Source organism: Planococcus citri, chromosome 3 (assembly GCF_950023065.1).
Source record: "Planococcus citri chromosome 3, ihPlaCitr1.1, whole genome shotgun sequence".
Classification (NCBI taxonomy): Eukaryota; Metazoa; Arthropoda; class Insecta; order Hemiptera; family Pseudococcidae; genus Planococcus; species Planococcus citri.
The window spans coordinates 7,953,662-7,969,255 of record NC_088679.1 but is presented as its reverse complement, the minus strand read 5'-3'; the positions used below and the strand labels follow the sequence as shown (position 1 = coordinate 7,969,255).

Genomic DNA, 15,594 nt, shown 5'->3' with positions numbered 1-15,594 from the left:
GTAAAATAAAATCGTACATACCTAGATAATAATAAAAAAATATTGACAAGTTACCTACCTGTACTTACCTATACCTACTGCAATTCTATCCGCAGGAAGTTCCACTACCTGGATGGCTCGAAATACATGTATAATACCTTGAAAGTTGAACTTACCCAAATGCATTTTTCCGTTACCATTAAATTCCCAATATCTTCGACAAGGTAAGTATAAGTTAACCAACAACAAAAATAAAATCTCGCTTCAGATTCGATCAAAATGTTTATTTATACATAAAAAAAAAACAATATGTAACTTACAATACATCAAACACTTAAAGCTTAAAAAGATAAAACGACACGTATGTCTGTAGTTAGAAAATGGAATAAATATTTATTGTAAATATAATAAAAAAAAATCTTACCTTAGCTATAATTTCATTTTACAAGAATTATAAAAATTAACATGTCTTTTCAAATACAGGCTTACATACACGTACTAGAAACGGAAGTTAACATTTAAGTACCATATTCTAAAAAATTTTTAATTTCGATCTCAAAAAATTTGATTTAATTGTCGACTGTGTAGGTAGTACATAAGTAGATAAATAGTTTGATACGACAATGTGAAAATTATTTTTTTCTCTCACGCAATTACCTAATTAAAATATTAAACAGGATTTAAACTGAAATGCTTCCTGAATAAGTGTAAGTATTGCCCGCTGCACCTATACTTATAGGTAGAAGTATGGCACATTTTGGTATTGTAATTTATTCTTTTATTTTTAAGTAGGTATAAGTACTGTCTGGCATATTTTATTTCTAGCGTAATTTTAATAATGAGAGTGGTTAATTTGGTTGAAAATATTCATGGCGAAGGTTCATATGTAGGTACCTATATGAAGTACCTAGGGTAATAATGCAAAATGCAGGCTTTTCCAGAGGCAAATTTTTAGTATTTTAGCTGAAGATAGGTTTCAATTGATCTAACCAGATGATCAGATCAGAGTTTTGATCGGATTAGATTTGTTCAAATGTGATCAGATCTGATAGAGACAGACTGATTGGATCTGGTTCGAACGAATTTGATCGGATCAGTTTAGATCCAAATGTTTTCTTCCTAAGTCCAAAATCTTTTTTTTTTTTTTTTTTTTTTTTTTTTTTAATTTGAAGCTTCTCCAACCAAATATTCGAACTTATCGATCTTTTATCATGAACGTTGAACTATTTCCACTTAAAAAATGAAATGCTCGATTTATAGGAACCTCTCGTAATAATTTCGTGAATAAAAAAATTATACGCAATATCGAGCATCATTCTGCGAATCTGCAACCATACTAAGTAGCATTTCAGTTTAAATCTTTATATATCGCAGGTACACACACAAAAAAAAACACCGGAAGCTAAAAAAATAAATAAAAGGAAAAAACAACAAAAAAACAACAAATTTAACGGAATCATTTTCAACGAAATACAAAAAAAAAAAGAAAAGAAAAGAAAGAAAGAACGAAAAAATAAGAAAAGAGATAAAAGAAAGAAAAAGAAAAATTGGCAAAACCGAACCAATTCGCAACTAGTTTCTATGCATATCGACGGCGGCAGTAGATTTTTTATGTACGCTTTGGTACGGACTAAAACGATTAGATTGTAAATGACTAGGAGATGGAAAATTCGAAGATTTGGGTAACCTTAAATCAGATGGAATTGGTGAAGTACAATTATTGCGAGATATCAAAGAAGGCGGTGGCTGCGTACGTAGTAATCCTATTGGTTGTTGGATACTGGTCCACGGCATCGCCGCGGCCGCCGAATTTGAAGGAGGCCACAGATGTAGCGGAACTGGTAAACGAGCTAGCGGTGGAGCAAATGGTACAGCGGCACCGTTGGAAGCAGATGAAGCAAAAGCTGCCTGCATATCCGAATTATGATGAGGCGAAGAGGACGACGTCGACGTAGGCGTCGATCCCGTATGCGAACTCCACATCTGATGCAGTGCTCTGGCATTATTTATATTATTTATCATCGTAGCCGCAGCTATGAACGTGGACGCGTTACCGCCAGCTTCGTGATCCATTTCGGGAAAAAATCGCAGAGGTGATTTTAGAAAGTGTTGTTGTTCCAGTAACATTATCTCCATCGGATCTCTGTAGGTACCATACATATACGTATTAATTTACCAATTGTTAGTTCCGATCGAATAATAAAAATGTAAGTAGGTAGGCAGAGAAATAAAAAATTGATTTTTGTTTTGTTCTATAATCTAAATGACCACTTACCTGTCGAAATCTGTTAATCGAGACGAATCTCTGAACCCTTTGGCGAATGGATTACTATCGATTTTTAGTTTCGTAATCTGTAACAAATTTACCAATAATTACCAGTTATAAGAGTTAATGCCACACGGTTCGATTCGGGATTCGGGGGAAAAGATTTCGTCATTTTTGGCATCGTATTCGTTCGTGTGCCAGATCAGCACGATTTACATATTCGTACATATATAGGTAGGTAGGGTAGGTAGGTATTTAGAGAAATAGTATTAGTCATAATTATTATTGACATGCTTACCAATTGATTTTGGTACGCGGTTACGGCAGTAAAAACTGTTTCGGGGAATACAAATGATCGGAATTGTTCGGCTTCTAGATCAACAATGGGCCCTCTATGTTCGTTGTATTTGACTAAATGTATTCTAGGTTGGTATCTGTGCATTGAATTCAACACGATCTGTAACACACGCAAAACAAAACACATTTGGGTTTAATTATCGTCTTCACACCTCTTGGCACCGACTTTCTTGTCCAATTAACGAATAAATTACGCGTCACAAATTTTTTCGAGCCATGGCTCATTGACTCGTGAGCTTATTAAGATTTGGAAAAGTAATCGTCGTAAACCGAGTGCAACTTTGTAAGCACGTAGGTACTATATGGGACGGTTTTTACATGGAAAATTTATGGCAATGAGGACTGAGGGGGATGGGTGTCTATGTTCGCGATAATCAGCGAAATGGTTGTTTAAATATTCTTAAAATAAATCTTGCAATTAATTAATGTTGAAAATACAGAAATAGATTGATTGTAGACCACACAAAAGAATCTTGATTGCTTGATGGGAATGCACTTATTTGACATTCAAAGTCCTATAAGTACTTCACATTCATAAGATCAATTCTAGAATTTGGTGTAGGTACTACTAATTTGGTTCCCTCATACCGAAAAATTTATTAAAGAGGTTGAAAAACTTCAAAATAGATTTTTTAAGTACCTATTATTGTACTTCAAGACTTCTGAATATATATTATCCTTATGACCTATCACAAAAAGAACTTTTAAAAGGGTTTGAAGTGGATCTGTTGGAAAAAAGAAGAGAAACAATCGCATTAATGTTCTTATATATGATCTCATCCACTACAACATAAACGGTAGTAACCTTTTGGAAAAAATTAATTTTTGGGGCCCCAAAAATCCACTCTAGGCAAAAAAAATAGGTATTTTCTTTAAAATTACAATACATTTAGGATGGAGGTGTCTCCTATTAATAACATTATGGGTATCTCTGACGCTTTCCTCTGTAGGTGTACAGATGCTGATATTTTTAGTATGGGTAGGTCTAATTTCAGGCATGTGATGGGGGTGGCATGGGGATGGTAGCGTGGGTGCAGTGGGAGCTGTTAATAGTGAGCCATATCATATTTTGTGAATTTTTTCTTTTTTTGTTTATATTTTGTTTTTGTTTTTTCCTCCTCTGGTTGTTCTAATATTTTTGGCTTATTTTTTACATTCTCTTTTTGATTGGAACTTGGAAGAACTGCATTTAGGTTTTACTGTTTCTTTTGTTTTTTTTAAAAATTTTTGTTTGTTTGTTTATATATTGTGACTGTGACCATCCGCAATAAAACTGACCAGAGGTCGCAAAAAATCAAAAAAAAAATTCTTGCGAATTTTTGTCCCCTAATCCATTTAGAGGCCAAAAATAGGTGAAAAAACATTTTTCAATTTTTGCGAATTGCGACAGATGGTAGGTTTTATGGGGGATGGTCACATATGCTTTTGTATTTTTGTGTTTCTCAAAGTTACGTTTCTCCAGAAAAAATTTTAGCTTTATTTTATCTCTTTAAAACAATTATAAAATGGCCTCTCCTGTAATTGGCTTTAGCTGTTGGAGAGACCTAAATTTGTAAAATAAATAAAAATAAATAAATATGTGTCTGTGAAAAGTCGAGCTACATCCTTTTCACCAGAAGAAAGGTCGAAACAACTCACTAATTTTTAATAACGATGAAATACTCCCCGTGTAGGGACGGGTTAAGAATATCCTTATGTTACCCTCTGCCTGTTGTAAAAGGCGACTAAAAGAGGACCAGGCAAGAGGACCAGGCAAGCGCGGAGGCCTAGATAGCAGCCCTATCACCGTGATATATCTGGCATGGCTGGTAACCAAGTCAGATGAAAATCAACCTTACTCAAAATACACAAACAACGAGAAACGGATGGAACTATGGGATCCCAGGTGGAGGTGAACCCCTGGTTAAAATAAAAAACACCCGCAAACGAAAGAAAATACAAACTCGGAAACTGGACACCAACGGGGAAAAGAAGCAGAGGGAGACCAAGCCGACCAAGGAGGAAACTCACTGATACCTCAGGCTCATCCTCAACAGGTTCCACACCACAGCAGACAGGCCAATAGGCCTACCGCTTATAAGGAAACGACAACGAACGATGAAATACTTCGAAGTTTGAACAAACATGATCAAATATCTGGGATTACATCTTGATAAATGATAACCATCTCACGGTCACATGAAGAGATCATATTCTGAAGAAGAGAACTCAACTTGACAAAAAACTCAAATCGCTTTATTGGCTTCTTGGAACTAATATGCCGAATCATTGAACTAACAAAACAATGATCTTACCTAATATACAAATGTTTATTCAAACTAATTTGGTTGTATAGTATTGAACTATGGGGTTCAGCTAGTGAATCCAATTTATCCTGATTATCGAAAGATTCCAGAACAAAATTCTAAGAAAGCTTATTCAGACATAGCATGCGGAGTGGCTGAACTCTGGTGGCAAAATTGAAAAGGTGCGAAAAGGTGAACAACAAACGCTGGGCCATCCCCTCTGCCCGCCCGTAGAAGGAACGGAAAATTTAGAAAAATTTTGTGATTGGTGCAGGGCTTGCAAACCTAAACCAAAACCGAAACCGAAACCCCCAAAAACCGATTAAAATTGCTAAAAACCGAAACCAAAACCAGGAGCGTTATTTTCCCACAACTAAAACCAAAACCGAAACCTGGAGCGTTATTTTCTCAAATTCAAAACCGAAACCGAGAGCGTAACCAATTGAAAACTGAATTGGTTTTGGTTTTGGAATTTTTCAGGTAATTAGCCCAATTAATACTGCATTTTTGGTAAAAATGAAGTAAAAACTGATGCTAAATGTGAAAAGGCCTGAAAACTGAGAAAATTGACAAATTTGGTACTGCCAAAGTGCCGCTTTCTAGTCACATACGCAAAGTATTTGAAAAAAAATCACTGTCTTGGCCTTCTTCCCTCTAAAAACAGGAGAGAAAAGGGAAAAACTGAAACCAAAACCAAAACCGAAACCGATTCCTTTGAAATCAAACCCTTTAAGCAAAACCGGAACGAGCGAGATATTATTTTTAAAAACCTGAACCAAAACCAAAACCAAAACCTTTACTTTTTCAAAAAACATAAAACTGAAACCAAAACCGAGAGTGATATCCATCCGGTTTTCAAGCCCTGGATTGGTGGCCGACATTTGTTGTTCACCTTTTTGTTATCTACTTAACAGCATGCACACCAGCACTCTATACCTATTCTATGTCCAAATAAACATGCCAATGCCGTGGTATGTGAAGAACAACACAATTCTCAAAGATTTGGAAATACCTAGTGTGAAATCAATGATATCCACAAGAAGTAACATCTATCTAGAAAGAATTTCTAACCACGACAATGTATTAGTAAAAAATTATTTGAATTGTGATGAAGAAATATACAGTCTGCGTAGATGTCATGTATTGGACCTTGGACGTACCAGTGAGATTTCAACCTTAATTGCGTGCAAGCTAAATGTTAGGTAGGTACTCTTTTGTAATAGATTGCTTTTCGTTTTGTTCCTTCAAATAAATCAGAGCTATGGGTTCAAAACGATCCCGATACTGGAACCAATTCAATCCCAATTCAAATCCAATCCCAAAACCAATCTCGAAACCAAAATCGTTATTTTTCTTGATCCCAAAACCAAAAAAATCCTGGAACCGATATAATTTTGAACCCAAAACAATCCAGGAACTGAAACAAACCCGTTTCAGTTTCGGGATTTCAATTTTTTCCGCAATATTTTTTTGATAAATTGTCATTTTACATCATTTATCATCATTCATTCACATTGTAATAAAACTTACTCGACAAATTAAGCAAAATATGCATTTAAAACGTTCAACTAATCACACCATCGAATTCCACGTGTCAAAATATCCCATTTTTTAGACCCCTTGCAGGATCCACTGGTCAATTTGGGCTTAAAATTGGTTGAAATGAAAATCTTGACTGAAAATTTTCTGAATCATATAGGAAAATAATGCCAATTTCGCCTATTGAATCATATTTTCATGTGTATGAAAATTTAAGGTTATGCAAATTTTCATTTTCTGTTTTGGATTTTTGGGGCCAAAAAATGTGAATTTTTTATTTTAAAACAAGAAACAAATCAAACTAAGCGAAACAAAAGCGAAAGTTTTTGAAAATTTCACAATCGAAAAAAGACTTTAAGAAACACCATTAGCAAAAATTTCAGAAACTAAAATTAATTTAAAATTTTTTGGCGAATTTAAAAAAATTCAAAGTTGGCCAATTTCCAACAAAAAAAAAATCAAAATTTGACCTAAATGACATACTGTAAGATGCTTAAATGTGGTTTGTACCCAATTTTTAACCTTTCTAGTCGATTTATGATGGTTTCGAATCGTTCTGGAGCCTTCAGCAGATTATAGGATTTTCCAGTTTTTTGAGAAAATGCTGAAAATGGATGAAAATGAAATTCACCTTTTATAACCGTACTTGTAAATCAAATTAGACTGGAAATGAGGTTTTCCAAAATAATAATTGACCTGTATTTTTTTTTCATTGCCAAATTTATGAATTTTTTGAATAGTTATTGGAAGTTTTGAATCCTGAATAAAATCCTCAATTTTGCATTCGAGCTGCTGAATTTTTTCCAGAAGCTTCCTTATACTTTTAAATTCCTGTAGGTATGCTCTTTTTTTTTTTTTTTTTTTTAAAGCAAAATGTAAGATTGACTTTCTCCCGGTATAGACCGTGCTTCGCATATTATAAAATAGATTAAATACAAAATCAAGCATCATCCTTCTTATAAAATTTCCGCAATAAAAACCGCAAAACCAGAAACGATTCGCTGAGCCATTCCATCTGCTGGTAATTTTCATCCTCGTTGCTGGTTTTCGTATAAGTATATGTAGTTGACGCGTAATTGTTGATTAAAGCAATATGCATTAAACTGACCTCGTTTATTACAGATTGTAATAAAATCGAAGAATTTGCCTGCTGTGAGGATATATAATAATATATGTATAAGATGCGACTCATAATACTATAAACGTTTCTCAGTTTATCATTGCATTGTATTCTGGTCTACGATGCTCGATCGTTCATTTATACATATGATATCTATACTTATACTGCCGAGAATTGGGACATTATTTTTAAAACTCGTGTACTACATTCATGACATTCGATAACGCGAATGAAAAATTCCCTTGTAAAAATTTATCCTCATTGAGAGAACACACACATATTTATACCGATGTGTTATAACAAACAAAAAAAAAAGAGTAAGAGAAACTGGGAGAGTGAGCCTTAGATGGCGATAAACGCAGCACAACGTGCGGCCGTGATATCCTAGCAATCGAAGTATTAATAGGGAAAATCTTGGATCATTGAAAAGCAACAGCCACACGCGACGAGATTACAACTTTGAGATTATTCCATTTTAAAGGGCCTATTATAATAATAAAGATGGACAAAAAGTTCCTCTGTATAAGATGCTGAATTTCAATCCACTTAAGTACAATTGTCTTAACAGATCTGGACGATTATAGCAGAAACAATTTGAACATTCTTCGTTTAAAAGCTGAGAAGCTAAATAGCTTAATTATGGTTTAAAATGTATCTGCTTGTTTTTTAGTACCCCGTGTTACTACAAAATACTTCCTTATAGCAGCACGAAGGAATATCACAAAAAATATACATATATTACTTATTAACAATGAAACCTCGTACAGCACAGCGCGTCTTGCTGTGTTTTTTTTTCTCTATAATAAAAATTTATTGTTTTTCGTATGTGTTGGTTTTCTCGCGCCAAGATGGACGTATGCCAACATTTGCTAGCTGCGGCTGCACTAAAAATCGTAAAATGATTGATATCTCACGCGACCGACGTCTCATGTTGCGGGCTCGTTTTTCGGTTACATTTTAACTAAATTATAACGGAATTTTATTTCCATTTCCGATGAACGAGTTGCTATTTTTTTTTTTTTTTTTCACAAACCGTGAGAGTGAGAGAAATGTACCTACTCGTAGTTTTAAAATTATGTTCTCAGAGAGATATGTATTGTTTTGGTGAAAATTCATTCTCCTCTCTCATTTGCCTTGCCTTATTTTAGAAGAGCCTTGGTACCTATACCTATTGATGTTTGATGAGTTGGTTGGGAGTGGGAACTGGGGACCTGTCGAAAGGTAATTTGTTCATGGTAGAATAGTTTTCTGTAGGTCTGTCTAGTGCTGAAAGGAAAAGTGGATTTTTGTCTCTAAATGTGATTGCAGGATTCAAGTCTGCGCAGAAATGAGTGTTTTAAAAGATTTTTCTTGTCAGAATAAAAAAATTGATTTTCTACAACTCCAAATTCAAGTGGGTAGAGCAAGACTTAGGTAATGAAAGGTCTCTCAAAATTGAAGTCAAGATTTTGCAAAAATCTTTCCCCATAATAAAATTCTAAATTCAAGTTTTAAACTGAATCAAATCATTCGTCAAGCAAAAGTACCTTAGTATACCTATAAAATGAATAAAATAGGTAGGTACCTATATCTGAAAAATTCGTTGAAAATATAAGAAAGTAACTAGACTGGTGTAGGTAGGTAAAGAAATATTTCTGGTGAAACTTGATTGATTTAAATCACAGTTTGATCATTGTGGGATTTTCCTTAAAATTATTATCATTTGACACTTTTATTAGCAATAATAAACTCCAATATTCTACCTTCGTTAATAAGCATTTTGAAAAGTTGTTAGCACTGTGAAAAATCATTTCCAGTTTTCAACGAGAAGTTTTTAGTTCTGATTGATGATTTTAATAATTTTGAACTGATTCCACAGGGTGTCCAAAAAATCAAAGTTTTTATCAAGAAATTCTAATCGAAAAAAGACAGTTTAGTAAGTAAAGTAAATAAGCCTATGGCTGAAAAATTGGAAAATGGAGCATTCATTCGTTTCGAAATATTTTGAAACTGGTTCAGTGGTTCGTATAATGTGTTACTTTTAAGATGAAAGCACAAAAAAATATTCAGACAAGAATTTTGAAATACTGCAGGTAAAAATGGGAAATCATCTTCAAAAATTTTCATTTTTCAATTTTTGGTGAATTTTTGTAAATTTAAATTGGAGTCATTTTTTATGTATGTATTAAAAAAATCGAAATTCGATAAAATTGAGTTAAAAAGCTGAAATTTGGTCAGTATGCAATTTTTGACTTCTCAAATCGATTTCCAAGTTTCGATCAACTTGAACAAAAATTTTCAAAGTTTGCTTTTACATACTTATTCCAAATTTGAAATTTTCTCCAACGATTTTATCCAGAAACCTATCAGAGGCTCCAAAACGTCTCAAAACCATCACCAATCGATTTAAAGAGTCAAAAACAAGGTAGGTAGGTACAAATATAAATAATTTTCAATTTTCTACAGCAGCTTCATTTTTATTATTTAAACAATAGAATTTTCAAAAATTTACCTATTGGAATCAAAAAATGAAATTCAAGTTTAAGTAGACCATATTTTTATTTTTTTATCGAAAAATTTGTAACAGTGTGATCAATAATAACTCGTAAAGACGAATAGTATAATAATCAATGCCAGGAAGGGGAGGATGAAAATTATCTCTAAGGGGGTGAATAATATTGCACTTAGTCGGATAGCTCAAACATCTAGCAAGTTATTTACGATGACATTGTCCATCTCGTACTGAGATTCTCTCACACTTAAGGAAGGAAGAGAATCGAATAATTGTACAAATTTATTGCAATTGATTAAAAATACAACATAAATGACACAATTATCCAGACAACTTAAGCCGAATACGCCACTGCTGGGTGGCTCATTGGTCATACAACTACTTCTTTAAGGCAGTCCTTGTACCACAAAGTGGTAGGGGACGAAAAGATAAATGACATTAATGACATTTTCTATACATTTACGTGGATTTAAGTAACTAGATGAAATGGTTCTCGGGGCCATTCCAAGGTAATGAGCTAACTATATTCACGAGGTATATGAATACAATTAACTCAAGGAGGACTAAGGAGATCGTTGCTTAGGATAAAATCTCTATGAATGTACACATTTACTATCTCTCCTGCGGTCCCCCAATTAATAAGACCTTTAGCGATAGCACTAGTTTTAGAATCACTTTAGTTCGATTGACTTACTTACCTCAATATCCGGATTATTGGGCAGTTTCTGAGCAATTTAGGAAAAATACCTCGACATTATCGCGATTAAACGAACTTATATAATGAAGAGTTGAAAGATCATAATTATTAAAATTTACCATCTAGAGATGGTTCGATGAATATAAAGAGAACGAAGGGTCTCGGGCCCCAAGGGTTTCCGAAGACATTCTTACAGTTAGCTACTCCGCGAACAAAGTGATTTTTCAGTTCAGATGATCATCGGTTTAAGCCTCAGATTGCTGAAATAATAGTTAACACGTAAAGCTCTTTAATACAAGTATGGAAATAGATTATACTCTTAAGAAAGTCATAGCATTTTACGTATGTGTTACGTACTGCGCATGGCAGGTTGGTGTCGTCACGCGGTGGTGGTGGGTGGAGCAACCAATGGGGTGCAACGTTGTACGTGAACAGCTGATTTGATGCTTGCTCGCGCACTGCGCAGTACGTAAAACTTACGTAAAATCCTATTTCTTTCTTAAGAGTATAATCTATTTCCATACTTGTATTAAAGAGCTTTATTAACACGTAAGCCATTAGAGGGAGCTCCCTCTCGAGGTGTATATCATAATTCTTCACATTGTGACGAGTGCAATATAGACCACCTCAAGGACATATTCTCACTATACATCCTTAGGCAGTCAGGCCATAACTGCTCCTTACAAATTTTCTGCCAATAGGAATAGTTTAGTGGAATCTAAGTATTTTGACGAAGAAATGTTTTGAAAATTTATTTTTCATTTTTCTGGAAGTAATTTTGTGTTGTTTTGCTCATTGTTCATTTCCTCGTCCACGTTCATTATTTAGCCTTATACAAAATCATTAAAAATTTTCAAGTCGATTTTCTTTCTCTTTCTTTGATATTTTTTAGACAATAAAAAAAATGCTTGTTTTCAACCCCATTAACACAAAAAAAACTGAAATTCGGTTCAATCTTTATATAAGTACATCTACTTTGGTCCTCCATATTTTGTAACATACGACAATACTCTGGAACACTCAACCGAATCTGTTCTTCAACTGCCAAACTATTTGGAATCAAACATGCATTATCACTAATCACCAATATTCATCAATCGTATTTTCTGATCCATGTCGACTCTCTTAGTTCTCTACAGACAATCAACAACATGGAAAATGAAAACAACAATCCACAGTGAAAGAAGGAACCAAATATAAATAAAATCTTCTTTCTCTAAAAAATCTTTCAAATCTGGCACATTATCTTTTAGACACAAAATTGTAGATATAAATTTATAGTTTAAAAGTAAGTATTATGTATTTTTGAACTCACAAAATACCTAAAAGAGAAAATGAGCCTTTGATGTAGGTACTTGGCAAATATTTATTCATTTTTTTTTTTCAAATCATAAGGATACCTAAGGGTAGAAAATTTGACTCACATATCAAAAATGTTGTCTTACTTAAAATTTTTGAAAGCTCTCGCTCTCAATTTTTACTCGATTGGGCCAATTTGCTATCCTTTTATTCTGAATTCGAAATTTCTGAAAAGTATTCAAATCCAAAAAAAATCAATTCCCAGCGTGAAAAAGAATATTTTTTCACTTCAATATTAGGCAATTTTCACAACTTTTTGCCTCCCTTTGCTCGGGCCAATTTATTTTTTTTTTCTTCATTCAAAATTGAAATATTAAAACCAGAAAAATTATCTCACACATCAAAAATAACGTTTTTTTGGCCTCTTGGATTATAAAATTTCTAGAAAACGTGCTAAACGAAATTGTATTGCATGAACGATTTGGCTTTGAGCCCATTTTTCCCCCAAATTTGGACCCTTTTTCTTGTACTTTTTGCCTGAACTATAATCCTTAAATCTGCTACTGAGAATATCCCCCCTTATTTCAAGTTTTTACTTCAATTTGATCAAATTCAGATTTTTTCATGAAAAATAGACCTTTCTGATCTGAATTTTAAGGAATTTTTTCAAAAATTCGAAAACTACTCTACAGTGTCTTTTCAGCCCTCCAATGAAAAAAAAATTGAAAAATTGCAAAAATGTGATAATAAATCGATACTCATCAACTGATTTGAGAACGCTCGGTTCGATCACCTATATTTATTGTTTGGATTCGACTTCTTTCAATAAAATTCTGTACAAAAAATAATTAAAAGGTATCGTCAGGTTTTGATGTTTTAAGCCCAGAATCGCAGACATTCTTAATCTCAACCCAAACGTCGATAATATGGAGCATGTAGATACCTATCTTTTTAATAATCTGCAGTGTCTGTTCAAGTACGCGCATTGGACCAATGATGTGTCAGAAAAGGGCTCATTACAGTGGCTTCTCATTAAACGAGCCGAGATCTGTGCCCATGATAAAAAAAAAATCCACGCCAATAAATAAAAACCCGAGATATATAGCATCAATAAGTCGATATAAATTATACAGAAGTAGGTATTTCGCGAATTAATAATCGCTGCAGTCTCGATCGAGAAGCCGAATAAAAAAAAATGAGAAAAATATGAACCTATAGCATTTCGAATCTACCATTTTCCAATGATACGTGCGGCAGGTACCAGTTCGGTATTGAATATGTTCAGCATACGTACAATATAATTATTAGGTAGGATAATTTCGAAGCTGAGCATTAGGAAAGGAAAACCGCGATGGAAGCGCACGGGTGCGATGAAGGGCGGACGTACATATACAAGGTACAATACAAACGAAATATTATAATAGCGCGAAAAACACATATGCTCATCCTGCCATCGCACACCATAAAATTTATCATTAATATCGTCATAATTTAAACTATCGAAACATAGTAGTTAATTTTCAAACTACTTGTACGCGTAAAAAAAAAAGAGTCACGGTCTCGAACGGGTTAATTAGATCTGTAGGGCAACGCCTTGAAACACGGTGAGGGCAGTTTCATGGAACCGAACTCTGGACATAGGTGAAAAAAAATGAATACGAGAGAAAAAGATGGGGAAAAAAAGGTATCATATCGTACGGTCGTCGCAATCGCAGGGAGACACTTTGAAAAAAAAATACTGGCAGTAGCCTTCTTTCCTATACATAGCTACGGTTCGCGATTAATTTTTCAATATCCGGGTCCTCTATGCTTACGTATGCATAAAAAAAAAATACACCAGCGACTCTCAAAGCACTCAATCATGTAGTCTGTGGTCTGTGGTGACTGCAGCGAGAAAAAAATACATCTAAATTAATTAAAAGCCACCCATCAACCCCTTTTTACTATACGCTTATTGACATCGGGGGTTTGGAAATCGTTTCGTAAGTTTCTTTTAATTTGGCTCCAGCTCGCGATTCGAATAATACGAAGCCTTTATTTACTTATAATAACTCCGAAGACCCCTCCGGTCGCTGTTTATTACGATTATTACCACCGGAATACATTTTGTTAACATGTGCCTACATCTTTGTTCGCTAATCGCTTTTATAATGTTTTTAAAGCGGAAATTCGAAAAGTTGAGCGTACACAAAATGGATGAGATTTTATACTAGCGAAGGTACATGAAGCTGATGCGATGTGAGCTTTCGCGAGGGTTGCAAGTTCGCGCGTCGTGGATGAGCAATTGAGCATCGTTTAAAGTTGCCATGTTAAAGGAGGGAGATTTGATAGAGCGAAGCGGTGCGACATGGCCATAAACATGATGAGTTTATATTTGCCAAACGTCATTTCGAAACTAATAAATAATTTTTTTACACGAGCCGCAGAGTGGAGAGTGTAACACGTGCTTTATACGTATTAATTGCTCGATATAGTCGATGCTGGAAGTTGCAGTCTCGTATTTATCCCCTTTGCCCATATAGCTAGTACTTTGAGTATCCCAGCGAAGCGTTAAGTTAGCTCGATTATTAAGTCGAGCTGCGCCAATTACGAATTAGTGAGCTTGAAAATAATCTACGCAGGTAAGTATATCTTACTGTAGGTATGAAGTATTTCTCTTTTTGCTAGGTTTTTTTGCATTTATACTGTTTCTTATTTCTTTGTTAGGTGAGTGAATTCGCGACACAAAATCAGATCGCGCGAAAATTACCTATTTCCTTGAACGCGTTTGCCCATAAAATGATTGAATAGGAGTACAGGGTGTTTCGAAAATCGTCGAACAGGTTTTCAACAAATTAATATGCGATGTTCTTTGTTGGAAAATGGAAAAATTGAGATGATGATTTTGAGCAAAAATTATAGAATATTGATCGTTGATCATTTTAGATTTGGGAACTTACCTATCTTGAACTTACTTGTTTGGTAGGGAGAGAAGAAAGAAATTAATGATGGGTAAGTTTATTTCAAAAAAAAATTTTTAAGTAACATTTGAGACATTTTACATAAAAAGGGGCAACTTTGTATGATTAACAAAAATAAGAATTATTCATACCAACTAAAATTAGATAAAATTTGTGAAAAAATGAGTCAAATATGAAGAAAATTGGTCCATACACGACAAAGCAGTAAACGTTTAAAGTTAAAATCTTTTTTTTTTTTTTTTTTTTTGAAAAAACTTGAAAAAAAAATATTGTATGTAAGTATTAAAAATCTGATGACATGGAAGCTTTTATCGATTAGTGGTGGTTTCGAATCATTTTGCAGCATCCATTGAATTTTAGGAATTTCTAGTTACGAACAAATTGTCATAAATAGAAATGGGTCAAAATGAAATTCAGTACCTATGAATCCTGATTCCTGATTCACCTAGCCTAATAGCACATTTTCTGAGTTTTTATTGAACCAATTTTTAAATATCTACGTATTAATGATATTTAAATTTTTTCACTGCAATTTTTTTTCATTTTCGAATTTTAATTTTAATTTTTTTTTTTTCATGAAAAGTAATTTTTTTATTTCACG

At 33.8% G+C, this 15,594-nt stretch overlaps 1 protein-coding gene across 1 annotated transcript in view; it reads right to left on the bottom strand.

Moving 5' to 3' along the window:
* Positions 1-1,112: 1,112 nt before the first annotated feature.
* Positions 1,113-15,594, bottom strand: part of LOC135841616 (T-box transcription factor TBX20-like) — a 113,319-nt gene continuing 98,837 nt past the window's right edge. The window contains exons 4-6 of the mRNA XM_065358651.1: positions 2,544-2,702; positions 2,255-2,331; positions 1,113-2,122 (exon numbers count right to left, since the gene is read on the bottom strand). Coding sequence (XP_065214723.1) covers positions 1,552-2,122; positions 2,255-2,331; positions 2,544-2,702 — 807 coding nt within the window. The 3' untranslated portion in view covers positions 1,113-1,551. The remainder of the gene's footprint in view (positions 2,123-2,254; positions 2,332-2,543; positions 2,703-15,594) is intronic.